Here is a 27,268-nt window from a genome sequence, read left to right as displayed (position 1 = left end):
ACTCTTCAAGTACTGACAAAGCTAATAACTCCTGCCAATAGAGAGGGCTTTGTCAATGTTTTTTCAGCCATGTTCCACAGCAGCATGGCTGGAAGTAAAAAAAAAAACGTTATGGTGCAGTCTGCTCTGGCCAGGTCATAGCTTTTTTACAGTGGTTGGGGGCGGGCCAACGGGAACAGAGGGAGTAGGGAACACGATGGACAGCAGGAGGGGGCAGGAGGGGTAAGCTACACAGTGGACAATGGGAGGAGAGTGGGCACGCAACACAATGGACAGTGAGAGGGGTAAGTAACGCAACTGACAGCGAGACGGGGCAGACAGAACAAACACAAGCATGGAGTGCTTCCACAACAAGAGAAAAGTAGCTCCAAAGATCAAGCAGTGGAAAGACACTGGGCAAGGAAGCAGGACTTAGGCCATACTTCAGGAGAAGGTTGAACACAAGAAGAGGAATGGAATCCAGCACGAACTGACTAAATAGAAGCACACAAATGAGAGTAATGGTAAAGCCAACGAATGGTAAGCAACAGGCCTCTAAGCCTCCTGTAAGTAAACAAAATATCTTGCAAAGGACAGCGCATGCATGGTCTCCGGCGAGGCCTAAAAACAACCTATAAGAACATCACAACAGAGAGGGAACCAAAGGAACAACCAAATGAAGTTGTTCCACATGGTCTGATCAGCATGGCCCTATACAATTCTGATGAAACAATAAACCAATCTGGAGGCTACATGCACAGTGCCCTCTTTAAACTATCTTCTCATTCCCTTTCCTATCCTCACCACGGCTATTGGCTTACCAACAGGATATAGATGGTATCAACCATATGCTTCCTCCAGTTTTTGCACACCACGTACACTCAAAAAAACATAGCAAAAAAGAAGCTCCTTTCCACAGGCAATCAATAAGAAGCTTCATTCAGGTTGAACAACCAAGAGACAAACTGTGCTTTTAATTTTCTTTAAAGTTCATTGTAGCTTACCAGGTGGCACTGGGAGCTCTGAAAAGTCAACCGTTTTCCCTGCCTTATGGGAACGGATGGCATCCTGGTATTGCTGAAAGAGACAATGATGCAGTAAGAAAAGCTTTCGCAGACTGTTGTTCTATATTCCTCACTCCGAGACTAGGCAACAAGATACTACCCCAAAATATGAAAGGAGGAACTGGTGGACGAATGATACGCTGGTCCTGAACTCAGAATTTCACCCAGCATCATCACAATTGTTTTCTCACCTTTTTGGCTTTCTAATGGTCTCTTTGCTTGCTTATTCTAAAATGTGTGGGTTGGTAACGTTGGAAGTGAGCTGCAGGAGCTGATCACTTAGTTGGGAACTTGTAGTTTTTTTTGTCAGCAAGAGGTTAGGAGTGGCTGAAGCCAGGCCAGCTGCTAGGCTTTGGTGGTTCGCTATAGATTAAAATGGCCTCATTTGCCTCGGGCTGCGTGGACTAGAAGGCCAAATTAGAATATCATTGCAAGCAATGCGGCAAAATAAAACAAAACTCAAGGGGGTTGAGATGCTTAAATAGGATGTACAGACTCATGCAGGGACACACTGGACACTACTAGTAGTATTTTCAGAGCCAGCTTGAAGCCATGTAAGCAGGTGGGTCAAGGAAGTAATTTGAAAATAGCACCATTAAGTGTTAACCCATCTGCTATACTTTTTGAAGGGGAGACCCAGAAGACTAATAACAGTTTTATACTGTTTGCAAATCCATTAGATAATTTTTAAATTCCTGTTGTGCAGAGCTATGATATGCCACCAATGGGGAGCAGTGGAACAATGCCCAGAAATATGTAGCCTTTGGCCTAAATCAGCAATATATTCTTGGGAAAGAGTTGAAGTGTCAGAAGAGAGACAGAGAATTTTTCCTAATAAAAGGCCTTCCAAACAAGGTACCAGGATACCTGCAATTGGCATACCAGAAAAGAAAGTAACATCAGTAGAAAGAAGGGGAGTCGTGTATCATCACAGGTGTGCCTCCTGACAGTTCTGCTTTACAAGGGTGAGACCCTCTCTTCTCCATCCAGGGAGTTACATGCTTAAACTCTCTCTTTAGAAAGGTTACCTGTTCACTACACTCAAAAATATATTACCCGGCCCAGTAGGTTATCTATCCTACTTAACAAGAAAAACAGAAGAGTAGTGGAGGGCCCGAGGGGAAAACTTATTTATAGACCAATTGGTACCTTGTCCCCCAACTGTAAAGTTAAAACACACGAGAGATACCAAAGGTCTTAATTTTAATTAAATTGCTATATAGAACCTGTAAAGTGTCCTACATAGGTAGTAGAGCCATAAGGTTCATACAAGGAAGAAGAGAAGGAGAGACACAGGAGAGAGGGAGTCGTGAGATATAGTTCAGAGTAAAATGGTGCCCAACAGATGATACACCGTTTGGGATATTGTCTGTAGATTGTAATTCACAGCACATAAAGTAAGTGTTGCAGTAGTGAATCATAGGTCCTGACGAAAGCCTATGAAGGCTGAAACATGATGACCACATAACATCTATGGTAAATAGCAATTTTTTCATGCTATCATCACTCTGCTTTTAATGATACCACCTTGATGGGCAGACCTATTAAAGTTTTCTTATGCCATCAAGATAGGTATTTTTAATCACTTGGATAATTTTCTTTCCTTCATTTCTTTCACATATTTCTAAGCACTGCAACTAAACCTTTTCAGCCTACATTCTGTCATCCTTGTTGGTTGAAGGTTTAACCAGTGGGTCCATCAATAGCTAGCCTCAAGTGTCTCTTGAGGAAGGGCTTATTGGGCACCATTTTCCAACGTGAAATCCCAGATGACGAAGTTCCACTATTGAGTGGGCTGATGGGTATATACATTTTTACAGTTCCATACTCTGAACTATATCTCACGACTCCCTCTCTCCTGTGTCTCTCCTTCTCTTCTTCCTTGTAGGAACCTTCTGGCTCTACTACCTATGTAGGACACTTTACAGGTTCTATATAGCAATTTAATTAAAATTAAGACCTTTGGTATCTCTCGTGTGTTTTATCTATCCTACTTCTCTTGCTTAACATAAGGTTGTATTCCACTGTTCTTCCAGGTGAGATATGTGGCCAATGTGTTTGCTTGTCAGATAATTTACATGCTTATTGTGTTCTTATTTGAGTTTTCACACTTAAACTCTTCAATCTATTATTTGCCCCTACTACTGCCACCTCAGACAAATTTCTAGGCTTCTGCTGACTCAGATGAGGTCATGGCTTCAATTCCTCACCTTTACAATGCGCTCATGCATCCGTGCCTTGCGGTCATCTCCCTTCTCTTTGGCCTGGGCAGCTGCAGTTTTGTATCTGTCCATCCTCTGCTGCATGGCCTCTAACATGTCCCGGGGAGGTGGGGGAATTCCTGAGAGGAATAGAAGAGAGCTCATAATCAGGATAGGATTCCCAGAAGAGGTGTTGGTGCTGCAGCACCTCACTCATTACTCAGTAAAAAACGCTCCTACCTGAGACACCTGGAGGTGCTGCACTTCCAGCTGGAATCACTGCTGTAGGGCTTGGAACTAAGTGCTGTGGAGATGGAGATAATTTCTGCTTTGGGAGCTGATCTGGGAAAAGCCAAGCAGGAGATGGAAACAATCACTGAACAGTTGCACATGCAAAATTGCAACGAGAAATGCAACAAATGTAAAGTTTAATGGAGGCCCAAATAACTGGTTCCTAGATGTTATATTTATTCATATTGCAATAACTCACTCTGAATCCAGAATAAATCCTACTAATCGTCATGACCAACTGTCCTTCAATTACATACAAATAAACGTATATAACCTTTGTGAATCAGTTATTTGCGCCACTGTAAAACCCGGATGTCATTACAACCTAACAGTTCACAGGGGGAAATCATAAAACAGATTGCTTGCTTATGCACTAGAGAGAAAAAAACACGTAACAAAATCATCTTTACATTTCTAAAAATGGAAAGAGATATTAAAACAAATTTTAGGAACAGATCAAGAATAGGCAGTTATGCAGACTAGGTGTACCTCCTGCAAAAAAGAAACCCAAGACAGCTGGACTATATGTACCCCTTCAAGAAATAATAGAATCAAAATAGTCAAAAAGCCTATTCACAGCAAAGAATGATATATCCAACTAAGACAAACAGTCGGGTAGCATTGGTTTTACAGAAAAATATATCGAAGTAGACCATCCACAGGGTCAGTCAGGAAAGAAAATTGGATTGACATTGTGGCAATTATACATGCTATAAAGGAAGAGGAACCATAGTGAGAGATGAAAGGCCAAACAGTGGTGTAATTCTGTCTCTAAGCCCACGGCCAGGAGGATGTGGCAGGATTGAAGAAGGACAGACATTAACAGGACACTTTGCAGCATGTAGGTTGTGGCCAAAAGAGTGAGGCATTAGGATAGAGAGATACTGAAAGTTATACTGGGGGGTTGTGGCACGAAGAGCATGGAAGAGAGGGCATGAAAGGGGCAGACTAACAGAGAAGGTGTGGAGGTGAGAAAATGACAGTACACTAGATCCGTTGTACAAAACTGACTTTTTGTGGAGAGCATGGGAGTGCCTTACATTAACACAGATTTCACCCTTTACCTGGCGGAGGAGGCAAGCTGCCCAGATCCACAGTCTCTCCTTGTTCAAGTGCTGTTAAGATAGAATCCATGCCCTGAAGGAGTACAAGATGCACAGGCATCAAAAACCAACAAAAAAGTATATGAGTGTAACAAAGGAATGACGAAGGGGCATTAATGAACTCTAACACTGGGGAGGAATGGAGAACCCATTCAGACAGATACAGCAGGGTTGAAGTATATTGTTACATCAAACTGAATGGAGTAGACTGTGGTACCAAGATCAAAAGGAGGTGCAGCTTTCCGGCATGCAGGACAAAAGTTGATCTTCTTCCCCCTGCCTTTTAGATGGAGTACAGGGAAAGATACTTTTAATCAGGCATGGGTGCTCTTCCCAGACACACTCACCTTTGCAATGCGATAGTACTGAGTTGCCATTTCTGTGTCACCCTTCTGCTTGGCATTCAACGCTGCCAGTTTGTACTCACGTTGCCTCCCTAAAAGGAGGGCCTTTGTGCTAGAGTCCTGAGAACCTAAAGAAAATAAGAACACGTGTATATGAGACCCACCCCTTTATTGAACTGCTTTTTACTACTTTATGACTGTCTGAGCAGCAACTTCACAAGCTGAATCAGCCTGCCTGCGGTTCAAATGTATCTGGAACCCAAATGTGGTATTTTGTGTCTAAATATGTACAATACATACAGCTTAGTGACAGTACTACATGCCAAACAATTATGTCAGGCAATGAGCGAATGACTTTGCAGACTAGCAAATTACCCGAAGGATGATTTTATTTGCCAACCTCTGTTGCATATGGACTGTTTGACATATTAGGCACCCATGTGAACTGACAGGGTCTCTGTAGGCCTAGGGCTTGGGACTCCAGATGCACTCTGTTGGCTAAACTGAATGTGCTGCATGACATCACTTTGAAATGTTAACTGGTAACTGATCAGTGGGTCTGAAAATTAGCTCTTTACTCATTCGGCATGTCCTCTTGCTGATACCCAAATCAATCCCAAATTTCATGTGCATTTCCCACTCTGGTCTTCTGTTATGGCAGAGTTTTGGGCTTTATTTAGCAGTGATATAGATCATTAGTCTTGCTCGCATCTAGTATAGGTATTCTTAGCCTGTGTTGGCCCTTTTAAGCCCTTTTTCCAGATCTAGAAGAGGATAGCTGCTTAATATGCCTTTATTCTTGACTTTAACCTGTCTATTGCCTATTGGCTTTGACATATTAGACACATTGGTATAGTTTATGTAGGTATTCTGACAGAGCTAAGGAGCATTTCACCCCTTTCAGGCCTACAGGCCTAGAGCTAGAGGGACTCCATCTTGATGAAGCTGAGAGGCTTTTCAGGGCAAAGGCAAAGTTTATAGTTAAGGCTGTTGTTCGCTTGGAGAGAACCGGTTCAGGCTGGCCCCTATCGAAGGAATGTATTTTTCTCCACTCCGAAGACACAACTTCAGGCTGGCCAGCTGGGAACGTGTCCTTGGTACGGGGAGGTACAAGAATTTGGTGGGCGGCAGGTTACTGGCCGTAACTTTCCATGAAAGGACAAGCTTCCATATTAGCGAGCTACAGGAGAGGAGGGGTGTTCAGTTCAGTTTGGAGTGCAGCTCAGCATGGTGTGCAGTTCAGCGTAGTGCTCAGAACAGCTTGGAGCACAGAACAGCTTGGAGCACAGAACAGCTTGGAGCTCAGAACAGCTTGCAGAGAGAGAGAGAATGTCTGCTGGAGCTGCAGAATAGAGTGCAGTTCTTGAATGGAGAAAGAAGGCAGACGATTGCTGAAGATGAGGAGAGAGAAAGCAGTGCAGAGAGCATCAAAGAAGGCTGTCAGCTGGAGCAACTGAACCAGAGGCTTGGTGAAGGAGGGAGAGACAGAGAGAGCCCTAATCCCACCAGAGGCAGAGAGAAAGCCCTAATCCCACCAGAGGCAGAGAGAGAAATCTTCCTTCTAATAGGTGAGGTAGTCTGAATTAGTTACACTTACAACACCTTAATCTTGTTCTTATTCCCTAGGATGTCTAACTAATCCTTTCCCTTTCAGCGGAGTGTTCCTGTTATGTTTAATCCTTCTCTTTCAGCGGTGTGTCCTACCTATAGTCTTTGTCAGTTCTGTGTAAAGGTTTATATTGTACTAATAATAAATGACCCCATTAATTAGTGAATTAGTGTGCATGAGTTCTTTTATGATAAAGTTATCCTGGCTTCAAGCCAGTTGCTGTTGAGCCACTGATGGATCAAAAGGGAGTAGGAGCGCTTAAATCAAGAAATAACTCAATCACATAGTGTGTATATCTTTGTCCTCATACAGTAAGGGTAATCTTTCCTGGTAGGTATTGCTGTTTGAACAGATGCTACCCCTGATCAGGTAAGTAATAGTGAGGGAGAGAGGAGACTTGCAACTAAGGGACTAAGTTAGTACACCATCCCATAATATTATTGTAGTAGCAGACCCTTAGTGAAGAGACTTACATATATATATATATATATAGGTGTTCATAGGAATGTGGTCGTCGTTGATATGCGGCGTTAGTGAGAACGTTGGGTGGGAGACCAACGCTTATACCCACTGGATTGTGGCTTGAATAAGTGAGAACGCCAGGGAGGATACTGGCGTGTAGTTTCGCAGGATTGTGAACAGTTTGGAAAAGGGAGCATTGGGTTCTGCAGGCCCATGTGTAGACGCACAGGATTGTGTGTCATATCTGCCCTAGGGTAGAACGGTCTGGGTCAGGGTGGCCGCGAGACCAACTGATGTGAATAAGTGTGGTGTAGGGTATGGATATCCCTAGTAATCAGTGAGTATTCTTAGTATCCCTATAGATTTAGTGGTGTTTTTAATAATATGAGCTTGTATATTGCGAGTTCCCCATCCTCAGGTAGGTACCAGGTGCCTGGATAGTTGGTCCTGAGGAGGGATGTGATTACGTTCTGGCTGGGTTGGAGGGGCCCCTAGGGGCTGATCCCACCTACTCAGAAAATCCAGCCATAACATCTTCCAAGTGGGCAGCGCAGTTCAAAGTTCTCTCTCAAGAACCGGAGCACTAAGTGGCAACATGTTTCCAGAGTCCTTGCTTACCCTTATAATTAACTGTTCAGGATGAAATTGCCTTTCCTAGTTCCTGCTTCAGAAGGTCTTTGGTTAGGTATGCTCATGTTTAACTTTGTCAGAAAAGCTAATCTTTTAAATTCCCATGGTGAGAAGACAAGACTGCTGAACAATACAAAGATAGGAAGGCCTGGACGATTACTGTGTATGTTAGTGCATGCAGTTACTAGAGGAGAGATTTTTACAGCTACGCACGAGGCAAGCTTACCATAACACAAAAGGAGGCAGACCTGCTGAGACTGTGTACAAACCATGAAGGGAGATTTGACTTGTGACATTCAGGAAGGCATACTCACCAAGATTTGAAGGAATATGCATAAAAGGTGATTATGTTTTCGCAGCCTGATGACAGGTAACCTAACAGAAAGTGACAGTAAGAGTGTCTGTTGAGTCCAATAGCGACTACACCTTAGAATGGAGAAAGGAGACCCTAGCACTGGAAGCACCGACCGGAGGCTGTCCCATACTGCCTTTGGCAGGTATCAACGTAATACAGTGCTTAGGTATGAGAAAATTCAGATCAGTCTTCTAATTAAATTATCAGCCTGCAAACTTAGGGTCCTGCTGGCATTTTCACCATCAGTGTGAGGGGGTGTGAGCATTCATAGATCACACAGAACAAAGCAAACGACCAACTGGCAAAGATTCTCATTTTGATCTGGTCTGGGACAAGGCTGGGATTGGATCAGCTCAGAGCTTCAGTGAGAAGGAAAAGAGGTTACCCAGGTACCTGGTTTGAGGCGTTAAGAGAGTTCCTGAGGTTCAGTTCAGAAATCATCATATTCCACTAATGATACATCAATGGGAGGACACTGCCTTGAGTCTTAGCAAGTGACAGCCTCGGGCCTGAGGCAAGAAATGGATAGTCCATTACAAAGAAGGACTTTTTCCCTTGATGTGTTTTATGCAACTTAATTTTTATGGTCGCCAGCCTTGCTACTCTTTTTACAGACAATATTGGCACATTCCCTAAATCTGCCCTTACCCCATTTGTCCTGCTATCCTGCTGTAGCCATAGCTAGCATAGCCGGAATCCTTTTTGCAGTACAGTGCTCTTTCCCTTCTTCCCGCTAGCACCGCGACTGCCCCACCAGCCCAAACTGCAATTCTGCTACTTTCACTAACAATTCAATCGCTACGCAGATACCAGGAACATTGGGGAGGTGGGGAATGGCAGCTCCTGCTTTTTTCTCAAAGGCGTTCGAGGCCAGAGGACACCCAATAGTTTGAGAATATGGTATTCCACTTACCTGAATTAGTGGAGGACGGTCTGGGAGCTGCTGGGGTTGGTATCGCCACAGGAGGCTCAACTGGTTTGGCAGGTACAGGAGGGGGTAATTTTGCCTTTGGTAACACTGCTGGCGGAAGTCTGATGGGCAATGGTGGCTCAGCTGGAAGACTGCTGTGCGAGTTCACCTGCTGGCAGGGAGCAGCATTCCTCGCTGGCTCCACCAGGGTTCCTTGCAATGCTTCTGGGGTCTCCTCAGCACCCCTACTCGTTCCCAGTGCAACTGGGGGTGGAAGCTCTTCCTCGTTAATAGACTTCCCCTTCCGTACTGAGGCCAGCATACTCTCAAGAGTCTGAGATTGAAAAGGACAATTTAATCAAGCTACGACCCAAACACATTAATTTCAGCTCAAAACTGTTATGTTTTTCCATCATGATCTGTGGAGTCATATGATGCATATGACTTTGAAAGAAGACTATTAGTCCAATTAGTTTATCTTAATTTGGGAAAATTCTAACTAAACCGACAAACCAAGTTCAAGACAACTTTTATTACAGAATGTGGAAATGAATGCTGGTAGTCACAGGCAACTAGTGGAAGTAGATAAACACAAAGTTTTCCATTTTAAGTTTTTAATGACAATCTCAGAATGGCTTACCATTACCCTATACTTTCATAATAAATATTTCTGTGCTGCAAAACTATGAGGAAAATATTTCATAGAAAATTAGTTCACAGATTTTGTAAATATGAGGACTGTGGAATGGTGAGCATAGATGATCGCACAATTAAGGATTCTTACCTTTAGGCCCCTCTCATACCGACGAACTTTTGAACTTTCCCCAGTCTGCTTAGCATTGGTGATGGCGGTTTTATACATGTCAAGCCTTTCTATGACTGTGGATTCAAGGCTACCAGAGGCTGCTGGGGTCGAGATCAGCTGGGAAATGAGAAAGTCAATGATTAAGTTGTAATACATTGTTTAAAAAAGTATCAACATATGCTCCTCTTATGAGTCTGCAAGTTAAAGGAGCATGAGTAAACAATGTCCCTCAAAGCGCGCACTCCATTCAAGTGGAAGGAAAATTTACACAGAAATTGAAACCATAAACATTTTCATAATGAGTGCAATTCCACTAAAACATTACAACATAAATGTCTAGTCGGCCCCAAATCTTAGAGCAAGGCTCATCCAGATTAAAACTACAGGGCCTGGGAAAGAAGACTGGGGGCGAGATGAGATAATGGGTTTGGAAATCTGAGATGACTGGGGGAAGATGGGGGGGGATAAAGAAAAGACCTATGGAGAAGTACTATGCCTCTATGAAATTGTTTGTAGTTCTGAAGCAGAAACAGCCTACTGAGCACCGCTCCATGCTATGGTCAGGGCCATGAGGCAGCCAGTTGTCTTAGTCAGACACTCAAAGTCACAGACGTTCATAGATTATAAGCAGTTTTGGAATATACAATCGTTTTCAAGTGCCACCAGAAATGCGTTTCTGTAGCTGGGGGGAATGTATAGCTATGTTTGACAAAGTTATGTATTGGAGACTTTTTTGTCTGTCTTGTTTCTCTTTTACGGAATTCAGGCCACCTGGCATAGGGTAAATAAACTATGTATCTAGACTCTGCAGAGAGGAGCAAATATGGAAAGGGATAAAACCTGGATTTGTTCTCTAGAGATCCACATAAGTCTTTATTCAATTAAAATATTGAATACGGTTTATGGGGAAATAGTTCTCAAATTCTGAAAGAGGTGTTACAGACTATTACATCGGAAGCAACTGATATGCATGAGGGGAGATGGCTTTCTAGGGGACTTATTTGCACTACAATGCAGGATACAGGGGGAGACTGAACCGTTGCATGGATGTCAAACAAGCGTCAATCGAGCGCTAGACCTAACATTTGAGGAATGTCAGGAATCTTAACAAAAGGAGAGGGGAATCGTGTAGCGCAACAGTGAAATTGAAATAAACTTAGTTTTATAATGTAGTTCATACTGCACTTATGCCATTTCTAACCACTTAATTAACATGTTTTACCATTACCCATGTTTATGCTACCAACCTCAGAAGGACAGAAGGCCGAAAAGGCCTTGCCAGATTTTAACTTGTAACCTGCAGATCAGACCAGATGTTGGTGATTAGTGTTACCTCTCTGAACCAACTGGCCAAACAAAGTCCAGCTAACTGGAAGCACCCCAGAAAAACACAGCTTATCGGAGCACTCAAAGTTACTCTTGACAAAGGGGTTTCAAGAGAGTATCTTCTTACTCCATTCCTTTGTATTGTGGTTTGTTGTAATAAGATGTCACATTCAGACTGTGCCCACAAGTCTTAAGACATCACACCTTGGAGCCTGACATTCACCCAAGACTCAGGAAATCTAAAATTGGGACATTACCTGAGAAGCAATAGGCTTAGCGGGAATGGGTGCATCATCTTCACCAAGTACATCATCTAGTTCAGCCTAAAAGAGAGAGAGTCCGCGATTAGCAACCCATCCCAGTCAATCCAATCCAGTCACTTTACTCTTCCTCCTAGTTGTTGAGTTTAATCTTGTTTGATGCAGCAGGAAATAGATAAGCTGCAGAACTTTGCTCCTCCGGAGAGCGATAGGCTTCAGTTGAAGAAGTGGAGAAGGTACAGATCTCCTGATTAACTGGTTTTATTACAGTACTGTATCGCCTCTGTAAAAATCATCTGCAAATGTGAAACAGCCAGAACACAGTAGAGAAAAATAAAGAGGAGTATTATGCAAAGAGATTAGATTGGTTTATTGGTGGTTTATAACAGGAAGGTGCGTTGAAGATCCTTTAGAGTACCAAGTGAGCATTCCAAATCCCAAAACCTAAGATGGGGAATATTTTCACTCTGAAAGTGCTTTTGGAAGCGTGCCTCTGGAGGGTCACCAGGATTCCAAGCAAGAATCCACAGAAAGCAGTCAAGGTCAAGAGAGAGGAGAATGTTCTTAACGAGCAACAGCAGCTACTGTGGACCCCCACATTCTCAAAGCACTGCCAGGGGTCCAGGGGCCTTCCCTCCCTCACAGCACAACACAGGAGACAACACAAAGCCACAATTGTTTCAGATAGCACAGAATAAGCCCGAGACTCTTAGTCCACTAAAGAGACATCTAGGAGCCCATTGGGAACCGATCCATTCTGCAAGCACACCGAATAACTTGTACTCCACACTCATAGAACTTTGAGTGCTCCAAGGACCTCCTTCAACTAAAAAAACACAAGCCCTTGCGACAGCCATCTGACCAGGCAGCAACAGGAGCCACTGGATGACTTTCCCGCCAGAGCAACAGAATTTGTCATGGCATCCATCTACTCACTTGAAGACCCAAATCCCCCTGTCCCTTACAACACCTGGAGTGGGCATGCACCCTACACCTCCCTCATCAAAAGCATTCAGAAATAATGAGGTCTTCATCCCGTAAGACAAGAACGAGCATCTACTGGGGCTTCTTCCTCTTTCTTCAGCAGAAAGATAGCAGAACTTTCTAGGGCTGTTTTTCCTTAGGAGCCCCAAGAAGCAGCCAAAGCCCAGACCACCATCTCTACAGGATACATTTGTGCTAGTAACCTACTGATGCCTCATTTTACCAGTAAATCATCGTCATTTTCCAGATCCTCATCATCCTCCCCATCTTCCTCATCCAGATCCTTCATGCACATGGCTGCCATTCTCTCGATGTGCTCCATTGGCAGCGGGACTAGAAACAAGAAAAACAAGCAATCAATGCCGTGTCAGGTGAGGGAAATAACAAGATGCAGTGTGCAGAAAGCACGGATATGTGCAGAAAGGGGGGAGAAATCAATGCAATTTCAAGACCATACAAGTAAAAACTGAACTCTACTGACAAAAAAATGCTTTGCTGTGCACGCTCTTAACAGGCTAATTCAGATCAGACATCCCTGCATGTGCAAGCTGCATGCGCACATAGTGGCTCTGACAGACTAGTGCCAATTCACTTAAAACTCACAATGCACTTACGCACTCAAAGCACAACTCTTATGTTGAATCGACTGGTAAATTACTATTGATTCTAGTCAGTGCCATCAATTGCTCGGGTGACAGTTTGCATTCTACAAAAACCCATTCAATTCAAACTAGTCCTACCTTTTCCTTTGGGTTTCTCCCTTCCACCTGGTGGTTTTCCTCCAGTGAGAGCTAGTAGCTCTGCCTCTAGATCAGCGTCATTCTCTACATCATCATCAGCAGCAGTACTGCCCACCATCATTCCACCCGGAGAGAAATCTATGAGGAGGCCCATCTGTGGCCAAAAAAAGAAGAAAAAATCAAAATACAAAACATGAAAAAGAAGGGAAAGGAAAGATCACATGCGAACAGACATTGATCACATCCACCCAGAGAGAGGTCTGTGAGGACCTCAGTCTATGAGCAGGAGAAACATTACCCCATACAATCCCAACGGAGACAGCTTTCATTATGTCCCCCAGTTGTCGCAACCACCAGAACAGTCACTGTTCTAGTTATCTTACTTTCCCCACCACATCACTAGACACTATGGCCTCAACTGTGACCACTTCTGTCTGAGATTCCGGCTCCTATTTGTCATCAACACTTCACTCATTTCTATGAAACAGTGTCTCACCCATAATTGCCACCCCTCACGCAAGGCCATCATTACCAGTCTGTCTCTACCCTCTAGCTGTTCTGTACCATCAATCTCACCTGCAACCCCCTTGCCTATAAGCAATCCCTTTACCTGTATCCAAGAATGAGGGGGCGATAGAGTGCCCTGCCACAAGATGGCCTCTCTCATATGAGGCTCTGCCAGTCAGAGATAATTATTCGTAATTTATCCTCGCTTCCAGGGGACATCGAAGCCCCCGGACTCATTCTGAGGTCCCTGCTACAGGTTGCATCCTTTGATCGCTCTCCCCGCTGAAACAGACACTGGTGGGCAACATTAGTGCTGCTGACGTCATGGCCCAGGCTGAGGCCTAATCCTGGGGTTGCAGCTGCTTGCGGCCTCCCTGGTCTGTGGACTGGTATGTCCGGGCTACCAGTTGCAGTGTTATCGGCTGCATCCCCTAGCAGACTCTCCTGAGTGGCGCCTCACCTATACTCACTCCGCCCGCTTAGCGGGGAAGCAGACCTTCAGCACTTTACAGGGGACAACAACCAAGGCCGCCATATTGAAGAGGCGTCCACGCTGTTGCAATAACTGCTATCCCCTACACAGGGCACGATGAATTGCCATAGCCTACAGTGGTCCTGCGGGCATGGTTCCCCCGTGATACACCAGACTGTAGCTCCACCGTGGCGCAGTCTCCCCTGCCGAGATCTGCGTGGCGAAAGGCCAATTGGAACTGCCTGGCGAGTGCACAGAGACAGCGCTGCGGTTTGGGAGGGCCTGTGGCGTGGACACTGCTGCCTCAGCCTAAGAATACTGCATCATCTGGCTGCCTGAGGGTTTTGGCAACAAGATGAGTTCTTCGGATGAACTCAACACTTAGTCTTATCCACTGCACCCTCCCACCCCCACAGCGCTTTAAGACCCTCACAGGTGTGTAGCCGTGCTTTACAAACCCTGATTGATTTAATTGACTGATTGACGGGGGAGTGCTGTGCCAAAATGGTCCATGGAGGGCAGGCACGAGTCTGAATCTTGGCATAAATGGCACATGGTGAAGTGGAATGACTGCCAGTGTGCTGCGGAATACTATATAACTGCAGCCATCGGACTGGCTAGGCCTTGTAGTGCATTGTTCCCACATACTCTGAATCAGAGCTACTTCTAATCTGTTCAAGCCCCCTGCAGCTACTCAGGGAATGGTGGGCTCTGTACTTTGCATTTGACTCTCAAACTGAGCTGGGGAAATTGGAGAACTGCGCTGAGAATGCCCAGACTCCACTACGTGTCGCAGTGCGAGTGAGGAACTGTCTCACAATTCCGGTCTATGCTTTGAAATAGTAAATAACCATTACCAGCATTGATACTCCGATTGTTTGATTGCCATTAGAGCCACTGAGTGGGCACCTCTGCATCCAGCGTGCCCTACATCAGAAGAAGGGGAAACGTGACACAAAGCAACTAAAATTCTCATTTGATAACCGCAGGAAAACACATGCATTGGAACAGCCCCTGAGGATGCACAGAGAGCGGCACTGGGTGCGGGGAGTCCGTCTACCAACCTTGATATCCACACCATGTTTTTAGATTTGAAGTAGAACCTGGCTGCCATCGACACCAAAACTGATCTACTTCGGGACAGGTTTGATCGGCTTTACGAAAAGGTGGACAAGCATGAAGACAGCATTGATCAACTGGAACATCACACATTTGTAGTCGAAGATGAGCATTCCGGGGCCAGGGAGAAGCATAGAGAAGGTACTGGAAGTAATTCAAAGTAAAAATGAAGATTTGGAAGCCCGATGCAAGTGGAACAATCTGCTAATGATTGGACTGCCGGAGTCAACAGACATGGGCAAAATGGAAGACTATGTGGAAAACATGCTACGCAAGCTTTTTGGAGATGACCTCTCTGCCATGCTCACGGTTGAGAGGGCCCACAGATCGCTCGGTCCTAGGCCGCCACTTGGAACATCGCCTCATCATTGCTCGATTATTGAATTATCGAGATAGGGCACTACATCTGGCAAGGGAACCACGACCACTAAGCTACAAAGGGATCAAGATCTCCATGTTCCCTGACTTCACTGTGTCAGTGCAAACTGCATGCAGAGACTTTATACTGATCAAGCGCACCCTACAGCGCACTGATGCTAAGTACTCGCTCCTATATCCTGCTAAGCTGCGGATTATACACCAGGGGCAAACTCTCATTTCCACTAATTCTAAAGAGGCCGCAAAATTTGTCATAACCATCAAGCTGAGAGCAGGAGGATTGCCTCTGAAGGATCGAGAGCAGGAAGCTGCACATTTCAGTGAAACCGATTAACTTCAACCAACCTACTCAATTAATAATTACAGCACTCTGCCACATCTCAGATCACTACTCTCTGGATACTTACCTGACCATGCATGGTCCACATGATGAAACACTGAGACTTGCGACACCCATGGGAGTTCCCTTGTAGGGCTGAATCGGCCAGTGGTAGATGGCAGCCGTACAAAATCTCCTTCTTATTACCCTATTGTGGATGTTGCCTAAAGACTGATGATAGCCCATGCAACATGATGGTTTAGCTACTAATACCTGGTTGGGAATATGCTCTTCTCCAAATTGTACCTCAAGTCACCCAGCTATTTCAGGTTTGGTAAGTAAGCCGGACCCTTAGTTCGCCCCCACTGGATGAGTCCTGGTAATGTATTACATCAATGCTGTTTGGGTTTTGTGGTAGAGGGGGGGTTGGGGTATCTGGTTCAGTTGGGGAACCAAAGTGGGTGATGGGAGGACATGTTGTCGATTGTGACCACTTGGCTGCTGAATGTTTTATCGCTTTTCTTTCTTAGTGTCACTCAGCCGGAACATTTAACTGATGCTGCCCACAGCTTTAAGGAAAATAGCTGCTCTACTGCTCCTTTCCTAACCACTCATGCAGGCAATTTAAGTTGGTTCTTGGAATATCCATGGCCTAAATGACCGACGCAAGGCGCACAAAGTCTTTGCACATCTGCAAAGCCACTCTATAGACATCTGCTGCATCTCACAGAGGGAACACAAGAACGACTTTGATCTGGATTGATTGGGGAACATCATACAGCTTACTATTTCAGCTATGCTCGCGCAGTTGTGATCCTCATCAGAAAGGGGCTGCCATGGTGCATGCGCCGGGTCCTATGTGACACGCAAGGCTGATTTGTTCTTCTTTATGGTATCCTGCAAGACCATCCAGTCAAACTTCACTCTGTATAAGGTTTCAATAACAACAACCACGGCTTTTGCTGAGGTATGGTCATTGACCGGGACGTTAGGGCCCGGCGCAATCCTATGGGGAGGGGACTTTAATTCGATACTTAACCCCGAGATGGACAGATCAAACAACTCCAGACACCCCCGCACAGCTACCCAGCTACAATTGATTATGGAAGACTGACGGATTTCTGGCGCGTCCGTCATGCTGTCAACAAGGAAGACATGTGTATAACGTCGACCCATGCATCATGGTCACGTATAAACTTCTGGCTGGCATCTCATGACTTTCTTACCTGGACAGGTCGGATTTCTCACTTACCGAGGACACTGACCGACCATGCTCCGGTCTTACTAGAACTTCAGCTCCCAGACAGCACCCAATGCGCATTCACTTGGAGGCTTCCTGACGGAGCCCTGCATGATCAGGTATTCCGGGAAGATATCAGGACAGCAGTAGTGGACTATTTTGAACATAATGACAACTCAGAGATATTGCAGTTTTCACTTTGGGAGGCCTACAAAGTCGTCATTAGAGGGGCATATATCGCAAAGCAGGTGGGCGTACTCCATGCACTGTGCGGTGACCTTGTGTGCCTGCAGAAGGAGATCAGGGAGCGTGAACTTCTGATTTTTGCAGATCGCAATGACTCCAGACTTACGTCCATTTGTAGCAAGCTGGCGGAATACGCTGTGAAGCAGGAGATGCACTACCTCGTAATGAAGGCCCGGGCCCGATGCTATGAAGAAGGTGACAGACCGGGCAAGTCTCTTGCCCAACTGCTCCATAAGCCATGGGCAAGCGACACGATGACCTCTGTCAGGTGCACACAGGCTGTACCAGGGGTGATGATTGAATTTTTCTCATCCCTGTATCAGACCAGTCAATGCTCTGCTCCCCTAGACCTCAATAATTATTTGGAATCAATCCAGCTTCAGTGGCTAGAAGATGGCCACAGACGATATCTTGATGAACCTTTCTCAATGGAAGAGGTCATTAGAGACATCAGTGCTATGCCTGGAAGTCCTCACTGTCACCTTTTACAAGAAATATGCCCCCTTTCTGTCCCCGCATTTGCTTGCCATGTATAAAGAATCACTTTCCTCCAGAGTTCTGCCCCAGTCTCTGTACTAAGCCCTCATAGCAACAATCCTCAAGCCCAGTAAGGATCGTCACCTCTGCGAATCATACCACCCCTTTTCTATGATCAACATTGACAACAAGATCCTTGCCAAACTCATCGCCTCACGTCTCCTTCCACTTCTACCAACCATTGTGCAGCCTGATCAGGCATGTTTTATCCTGGATAGATCAATGTCTTATAACCTGCTCACCTTTTTTGCACTACTCCACACCACTGACCTGACCTTGCGTGCCCCGGCTATATTCTTAACCGCCACAAAGGAGTTAAATTCTTTCGACTGGCCTTACCTCTTGCCTTGTTGATGTGCCTCAGACTGAGCCCTACATTTATTAGACTAATCCCTCTGCTGTATTCCCGACAGGTGGCCCGACTGCATGTGAATGGAAAAGTTTCAGCCCCTTTTTCCATGACCAGGGGTACCTGTCAGGAATGCCCCTGTCTCCTACACCCACCGACCCCACCGACCCAGACACCGCCTCCCGCAACTTCAAACAATGGATTGAAGAATGCGCCAACACTCTCGCCTCACTCAAGAAACCCTCCAACAGCCGCACCAGCAAGAAAGCCACCTGGTTCACCGAAGAGCTCCAGACCTCCAAAAGGACATGCCGGAAACTGGAGAAGAAATGGCTCAACGAACGAACACCGGACAGCCACGCAACCCACTAGAACGCCACCCGCAGACATCACCACCTCATCAGATCAGCCAAGAGATCGTCCTTCAAAACCCGCCTGGACAACAACGCTCACGACAGCAAAGAACTCTTCAGCATCGTGAAAGAACTCTCCAACCCCAGCGCCAACACCAATGACATCCCGCCCTCACAAGAACTGTGCGACTAGCTGGCCACCTTCTTCCATCGCAAGATCGCTGACATCCACGGCAGCTTAAACATCTCGACCGCCCCGACAAAGCCAGACTCCACCCCCCATTCGAACCCTACCAGCACCAACCGCCTGACTTCCTGGACCAACGTCAACAATGACAAAACATGCAAGATCATGAACTCCATCCACTCAGGCTCACCGTCTGACCCCTGCCCACACCACATACTCAACAAAGCAGACGCAGCCATCGCTCCCTCGAGACAGCCACATTCCCGGAAATCTGGAAGTACGCAGAGATCAACCCCCTTCTCAAGAATCCCAAGGCAGACCCCAAGGACCTCAAGAACTTCCGGCCCATCACCCTACTACCGTTCCAGGCAAAGGTCATTGAGAAAGTCATCCACACGCAACTGACCCGCTACCTCGAGGACAACAACATCCTAGACCCATCCCAGTAAGGATTCCGAAGAAACTACAGCACCGAGACTGCCTTCATCGCCGCCACAGACGACATCAGGATCCAGCTTGACAACGGCGAAACATCAGTCCTCATCCTCTTGGACCTGTCAGCCGCTTTCGACACGGTCTGCCACCGCACACTTAAGGCACACCTCCAAGAAGCCGGAATCCAAGAGAAGGCCCTGGACTGGACCACATCCTTCCTCTAAGGCAGAACCCAGAGTGTCCGCTTTCCACCCTTCCGCTCCAAAGCCATCGACATCATCTGCGGCGTACCCCAGGGATCATCCCTCAGCCAGACGCTGTTCAACATCTACATGGCCCCCCTTGCACACGTCGCCCGCCAGCATGACCTCAATATCATCTCCTACGTCGACGACACCCAGCTGATCATCTCCCTCACCAAAGAACCGCACACCGCCAAAACCAACCTCCACGAGGGAATGAAGGCCGTCGCCGAATGGATGAGGAACAGCCGACTGAAGCTGAACTCGGACAAGACGGAGGTCCTCATCCTCGGAACTACCCCCTCAGCCTCAGCTGGTGGCCAACCACGCTGGGAACAGCACCAAAACCCACCGACCACGCACGCAACCTGGGATTTATCCTCGACTCCTCCCACTCCATGTTGGAGCAGGTCAACACCGTCTCCTCCACCTGCTACAACACCCTCCGCATGCTTCACAGGACCTACAAGTGGATCCCCACCGAAACAAGAAGAACGGTGACCCAGGTCCTCGTCAGCAACAGACTAGACTACTGCAACGCACTCTACGCAGGCATCCCGACCAAGCACCTACGACGACTGCAACGCATTCAAAACGCCTCCGCCCGACTGATCCTCAACATCCCTCGCCACAGCCACATCACCCCCCACCTGAGAGACCTACACTGGCTCCCCAAAAAGGATCACCTTCAAGCTACTCACCCACGCACACAAAGCCCTCCACAACACCGGACCAGCCTACCTCAACGGCCAACTCAGCTTCCACACCCCCACCCGCCAGCTCTGCTCAGCCAGCCTCGCCCTCGCCGCGGTCCCACGCATCCAACGAACTACCTCCGGCGGCAGATCCTTCTCCTTCCTTGCGGCCAAGACCTGGATCACCCTCCCTACCCACCTACGGCAGACCCAAGACCTACTCACCTTCAGAAGACTCCTCAAGACCTGGCTCTTCGAGCAGTAGCAGCACACCCTTCCCCTCAGCGCCTTGAGACCCTCACGGGTAAGTAGTGCGCTTTATAAATAGATTGATTGATTGATACTATTTGCGATTGCGATGAAGACGCTTGAGGCCCGGCTACGCCAACACCATGCTCATCGCGGACTTGCATTCACTCCTCGCAGAATTTTGGTACCAATGTATGCGGACAACGTCACTTTGTATGTCAGAGACCAGCATATACACCTAAATCACCTAATCAGGGAATTTAACAGATTTGAGTTCAACTGGGCAAAGTCAAATATCTTTCCATTGACTGACAAGACGTCACCCTTCCCACCTGAATTTTTGCTTGCCTGGGCAGATGGCCCTGTTAAATACCTCGGATTTGGCTCAGTTGAGATGTTGATGCCTTGTGGAAATCCAACTGTGGACGCCTACTTACACGACTGGACGAGCAAGTCGAAAGCTCCCATTCTTGCTGACTGGATGACAGGCAATCACAAAAATGGTCATCCTTCCAAAATGCCTTTATCGACTTGCCAATTCCCTTACTACATTATTTCCGTCTGCAACTTAGGTCGCGCCTCGTCTCCTTAGCTAAGCCAGGTGGAAAGCCGCATATTTCCTGGGAGGTTATGACACTCACCTTCGAACAAAGCGGATTGGGAGCCCCTGACATGGACTTACATAACCTTAGTGCCCAGCCACAGTTTGCCCACCATTGGCATTTTCCTACACAATTCCTTGCCCACACTGTCTCGCATGTTTCTGTACCTACATGTGACCTGCTGCTTAACGGTCTCCCTCCGTGTTACAGCTTCCCACTGCATTCCCTGGCATGGTACAGCCATCCTCACCTGTGATCTCTCTGAGCCCCTCCCTCACTTTTCGACATCCCCATCACTGCCCTCCCTCATCTGACCAGTCAATAACCAACCAGTGAAGTGCAGTCACCTGTCAGCATCCTCTTTGACCTGCTGTAGCCCCAACCCACCTGTTACTGCTCCATGTGATCCCTGTCACCTGAGGAATAGCTTCGGGGGGGGGGGGGGTCTTTAGGGTGCGACACCCTCCAAATAAATGTATTATTAGCCTGATAGTTGGGTCAGGAGGCCCAAGTCACGTCTGCTGCCTATTTTTTTTTCTCATTGCGCGCCAAAAATAAAAGACAAAACAGTGACCTTTGATGTAAAACAGGATAGAGACAGAGATATACATCTGGTGGCTGAATTTCTACATCTGAAACCAGATAACCTGAAATCAATACCAGCTTTTCTGCTTCTCTAAAATGTGTGATGCTAGACAAACATTTTATTTCACAGAGCCTTCTTTTTCTCTATTATCAAATATGAGAGCACTTTTAATAAATTGAGTTCAGGATGTGTGCTGTATAAGCACCTATTATTACTGACTGAATAAACTATAATGTTACTCCATCTACAATAAGAATCTAGGCCACGTTAGGGTTTACATGACTTCTGACTTGTCTTAGTTCACTAATGGCATTGTCGGTGTGGGGTCAAGCCATTAATGTTTCCAAGTTCATGTTAAAAACTATTACTTTTAATAAGTGCCCGTCTATGACGCGATATAATCTGATGTACTAAGTAAGTAACTTACTTACTTACTAAGGTAAAACGCTTTTGCATGTTAAAAGAAATACACTTTTTTGAATTCTGAAGAGACTATCATATTTTTACATTATGTTTGTTGCACGGTATACATGACAAACGTTTTCATGGCTTGGCTTATACACGGACTCTTACAGCCAAGCCAGACCCTCGGCTCACACTATTAATTTGCTGGCGAGCTCACTCTTATTTGCACAGTTTGCTCTTCACAAACTGCACTTCTAAAGTACTTCTGTTTTTTTAGTAGTACTTTAGAAGAGCAGTTTGTGAATAGCATTTTGTAGTACGTCTTTAGTACTATTGTAGTCCTACAAAATTTTCCACAAAATGCAGATAACTAGCCCACAGGCCCTTCAATTTATTGGAGAACTGTAGGTACACTTTTTGAGTAAACTTACACTAGGATTTTGTGAGTAGCCAAAAAGTATTAACCATATTTAAAAGTGTATATTACTCAAAAGGGTAATTTACCTTTTTTGAATTAGCCCATATGATGACTGGTTAACTAAAAATAGTAAATCTGCACCCATAAAAGTTGTCCTTGAAAAGGTGCAAATCTGTAATAATTTTTAGAATTCACAGTCAACGGAAGTAGTTGGCTTGGAAAGCTGTGCCGGCCTCAGATTTCCTGGCATACTATTGGCAATCAAACACCGAAAAGGTGATGGGATGAATGCTTGAAATAGTTTAACTAGTGGCAATCGCTTGGGGTAGCATTCCAACCGATCGCTTTTCATCGACTGTGCCACTCTAGATAGAGAATGCAAATCAGTACTGCCTCTGTTCTTCATGGAAAAAGTCCATCCCTAACCTTGGTAGTTTCACCCCTCCACCCTGCAACTCACTGCATTTTTAGTAGCGAGATTTGAGATTCACGCCCCTCGAATCTTACTAAGCTATGCCCCTGTCTGTCACAATCCCATCACATGTCACTGTCTTTATTCACCAATTCTAGCTTTACCGGTGACACGCCAGTTAACTACCTTTTTTCGGTAACAGCCTACACAGACTCTAACCAGCCAGCACGCCCATACACAAATGATACTGCCCTTCCTCACCGGGTTCTGTCAGTATTTACGACCAGCCCCTGAAAGGCACCTGTCATCCTCTCACTTGTCTACGCCCCTTATCTTTGCCTAAACCGCACTGATGGTTTCATCTGTTACTGCCCTCCAACTGTTATAGTCTTACGTCACCTGTCGTCGCCCCTACTCCCCTGTCACAGCTTCCCTCCTGGGACAGCCGAGTCACAGTTATTCCCTGCCACCATCCCACAGTTGTCACTGCCATCTCCCACCATTGTTGCAACTTCACTTGTTCCTGACTTCGATCGCTAACTTTCTCACGTGTGGTCCTCCTCCCCTGAAAATGCCTCGTAGGTACACCCACGGCCCCTCAGATCGCACACCCACCCTCTCACTGAGATCTTTCTAAATGCACTCCCCATAACAACATCCAACCCGTCATATGGTTCAATATTATTTCCTCCAAAACTACATTCTTCACCGCTCGGGTTCCTCCGTTACTCCCTCTTTCGTCCTTCCCTCTTCAACGTGCTCACCTCCCGGGCTCGGGCGGCCCCCTGACCTCGAGCAGCCCCCCTGCCCCGCTGCTTTCGATCCATCCCCTTTCGCCTTTCTACCTCTCTTCCGCCTTCTCCCGTCGCTAATCAACAAGGTTTTGCTTTCCGGCCTCGGCTTCTGCCCGAAGTGGCGCAAACGCGACCATCAAGCAGCAAGTGTCGGAAACCAGGAAGCAAAGTGAGCATAAAAGAGGGACGATAACTGTCACCTAGGACTTCCCGAAAGCAAAATATTCTCTTTAATGTCTTACCGGGCAAAATAAGCACGGCTACATCCCTCACTCTGGCATCCAACCCCCCAAATATTCAAATTGTGAGTTGCCTGTATGCCAGTAACCACCCCAGGGCGGGCAATCACAGTTTTTTGAAGCCCAAAATATTTTTATCGTAGGGTTTTCCTGCTTAAAAAATCCTCCACTTAATCGCAGATCAAAGGTGAAATTAAATGTTCTCCTTTTTTTTAAAGTCGCCTTCTCTGTTTTAAATAGTTGGTATGAATTATGAGGCAAATAGTAATTGCATTTACATGCTGCTTAATTTGAAGTGACTGCCAAGCCATCATCCACGTTCTATGCATTATACCTGTCAACTGAACTGCATTTGGTGGGCGCCAACCACTTTTTACTTCTAGTCATCCGTCTCATGAACAATATTCCTTCGTAGACCTTAGTGTGTCACCAGTTTTACAAGTCTACATTACCCTCTAAAAAGTATTAATTCCCATTTTCCTTCTGCTTTTTTGAGGCAAGAGTTTGAAAGGTATGATGCAGTAAGACACACTCTATATACTCTAAATATGTGGAAAGATTAGAGAGGAATCTTTGTCGGCATCACAGCTAGAGGTGGCCTGGTCTACATCAGTAACGTATTTTGGATTCAAAAGCGCGTGGAACGCCACAACCAAGCGGATCTCTTTGTTAACCGATAAAAAAATTTTTTGCAAAAAATCATCATGCCTGGGCTGTGATACAGGCCTACCAGAGGCTAAAACCGCAACAGTATTTGACTGAACACTTTTCCTACCACAAAAAGCATTACCTTATGTTGCTACGAATGGTATCATTCCCCTCAAAGGATTTGACCCCAAAATGGAAATTTATATGGCCTTCTAAGGAATGCCGCCTCTGTTGTCAAGGTGAGGAGTCACTACTACGTTTACTATGTATATGTCCCTTTTTACTGAAAACCCGTAAATCCATTCTTCGGGAGATTTTAAGGAATGAACAGATAAGAACATGTAGAACTGCAGTCATCCGGTGCCTCGGAGGGCTATCTATTCCCCTCTCCTGTAATGCCATAACATTCTGGAAAATAGCAGCAAAGGAACTGGAAAAATTGAACTAAGCTAAGCAGCCAATAAACAACCTGGCTGCTGACTTTTCATAAATGTACTGCACTACTTGTTAGCCCTTTAACTGTGGTAACGACTCCAAGGTTTTTTCTCCTCTCCTATGTTTAAAACAAAATATATATGTTCATTTAATTTTTTGTGTTTTATGATGGTTTGCCATCCTTTTACGATTTTTAAAGAATCAATAAAAGTATTTTTGACTTGACTTGACTTGATTAGAGAGGAGAGAGACCCTCCCAGCTGGTATGTGTTACAATTATCCCCGTTGCCAGCCTTTATTGTAGAAATAGATTTTTTAATGATTTATAGTGCCTGTTGGACCTGGGGTTACCAGTCCACATGGGGTAGCCTGGCGCAGAGTAGGTAAGGCTAAACTCAGAAGCAAATTGTGTACAGCTTGCATCACACCATGAACAGTAACTCAGCGTCTATCCACCAGAAAAAGAATGACTCTACACCAGGTTAGAAAAATGCCATTGATTTTATAAAAGTTTCTTCAGGTTCTCTAAATCTATTAGCAGGGTTCAAAATTCAGTACAATCAATTTCACTCCATCTACTTGTTGACATCTGTGCGGTTACAAATTACATTCTTAATATCGTCTGGTTCAGAAGTACACTTTTCAATAATTATTCTTATACCTTTACTTTTTGATATTAATCTCACGGTTCAGATAAGACGTAAATCCACATTAACATTTTCAAAAGGGAAAGCTGACAGGTACTTTACCCAAGGGAACTCAGGGACAACAAGTTGTGAGAAGTCACAACAATTCGGCAAACCTTTCCCCACTGGCACACATGTAGAATGACTCAATCAGCTGTATGATTAAAAGAAAACAGGCAGGTTATCTATACATATACTTTAGCCATATATTTTACTCCTCACTTGTAGTGAAGGACCTGTATTTCATAAGAACACAGCCATGCCCTAGGGATTCCCCTCTGGTACTTTCCCTGAGTTCTGAACAAAGATCTGGTATAATCCTTTCCACAAAAGACACTCTTGCTCAAATAATCACTGGGATGAGCCGGTCCAGTTCTTAGGGAGTATTGCTCGTAAAGTCAATGTTCTGGTTTCTGCCGTCCCCAGCTTGCTTATTATTGTCTAGTTCCCCGGCTTGCCACCAATTAAGGCCCAGTCACGTTTGTTCTTGCCGCCCCCACCTTCCCTGCTTACTTCGTAATGATGTGTTGACTTCGAGTCCCGGTCACTGCCTGTTCTTTGCCCCTAATCACGGGACGGCTCCGCTGAAGTTTGGATTACCCCGCTTCCCTCTTCTTTTGGGACGGGAGTTAGACATTCTTCTTCCCCCTGGAGCGTTGAGGCTTTCTGCCGACTTACGCGAGCTTTCTCTCTCCAACTCCACCCCTGACGAGCTCCGCCTCTGTCCGGCCTCTTCTGGCATCTCGACGCCTCTTCCGACGTCACCGGAGCCTCGTCCCCAGAGCTCCGGAAGCCCCTTCTGCCCTCCGGCTGCACTCCACGCCCGCACCTCAACAGAAGGGATCCGCGGTCGGGAGATGAGGAGGGGGGGGCACTTCCCAACAGAAGAGATGACAGCTGGCAGGACGTGACCTCCGCTCGGTAAGTCTGTCTTCTTGTAACCAGGGGCCGGTCCTCGTTTCTCTCACTCAGCGTGCCAGCAACGAGTTGGGGTCTGAGCTCTGCCGACTAGTCCTCTTCCGGCAATATTAGGGGAAGCCTGGTTACACCGCAAGGTTCGTTATTCCTTCGGATTTAGCTTCTCCTCACTCCTTAACTCCCACTGGGCATGCAGAGTCAGAAAGGGGGAAAAGTATAGATTTTGACGCTAATGGAGTCACCACAGTGGCAGGGTTTGGTCGACAGGAAAGGGGTCACATCAAAGCAGAGAGGCAGCCAGCCCACAGGTCGATCTATCCCCTCACAGTGCGCGTTTCTCCTCACCAAGTCGCCTTACTCCTCACCAACCCCGCTCCACACTCTCTGGACACTTCTCAAATGGCTGCCCTGGTTCTGACCCTTATATAGGCTGACCTCAGGCTACCAGAACCAGCTGGAAGGTTCTGGAGCTTTTCCCATACTCTCCTATGGCGCCAGTTCCTGAGGTAATCAGTTGTGGCAGTTACTAGCCACCATTTTGTGTGACTAAATTTCCACCATTACAAGGGACACCTAGGCCTAAAAAAATTATAGGGACAAGGAAGCACCCATCCCCTAGGACAACACCCAAAAAATTCTCAGTGAACATAAAAATGAAAACACTAAGAGGCAAAAATGGGACAAAATAAATAAATAATAGGAGGGACCACCCAAAGGGCCGACAGGTCTAACAC

At 46.0% G+C, this 27,268-nt stretch overlaps 1 protein-coding gene across 2 annotated transcripts in view; it reads right to left on the bottom strand.

Annotated features, from left to right (window-relative positions):
- CC2D1A (coiled-coil and C2 domain containing 1A) overlaps positions 1–23,723 on the bottom strand; it is a 205,185-nt gene extending 181,462 nt beyond the window's left edge. Inside the window, exons 1-11 of one of the 2 annotated variants that reach the window (XM_086963634.1) lie at positions 23,579–23,723; positions 13,064–13,217; positions 12,547–12,656; positions 11,337–11,402; positions 9,733–9,870; positions 8,952–9,282; positions 4,986–5,110; positions 4,600–4,672; positions 3,485–3,586; positions 3,254–3,384; positions 984–1,056 (exon numbers count right to left, since the gene is read on the bottom strand). In XM_086963634.1, coding sequence (XP_086819760.1) covers positions 984–1,056; positions 3,254–3,384; positions 3,485–3,586; positions 4,600–4,672; positions 4,986–5,110; positions 8,952–9,282; positions 9,733–9,870; positions 11,337–11,402; positions 12,547–12,656; positions 13,064–13,217; positions 23,579–23,641 — 1,366 coding nt within the window. In that variant the 5' untranslated portion in view covers positions 23,642–23,723. The remainder of the gene's footprint in view (positions 1–983; positions 1,057–3,253; positions 3,385–3,484; positions 3,587–4,599; positions 4,673–4,985; positions 5,111–8,951; positions 9,283–9,732; positions 9,871–11,336; positions 11,403–12,546; positions 12,657–13,063; positions 13,218–23,578) is intronic. The other variant, XM_086963638.1, reaches the window with a different exon arrangement.
- Between the last annotated feature and the right edge of the window lie 3,545 nt (positions 23,724–27,268).

The sequence above is a fragment of the Lissotriton vulgaris genome, chromosome 1_1, assembly GCF_964263255.1.
Source record: "Lissotriton vulgaris chromosome 1_1, aLisVul1.2, whole genome shotgun sequence".
Taxonomy (NCBI): Eukaryota; Metazoa; Chordata; class Amphibia; order Caudata; family Salamandridae; genus Lissotriton; species Lissotriton vulgaris.
Note: the sequence above shows the minus strand (reverse complement) of the source record. Positions and strands in the feature narration are given on the sequence as shown.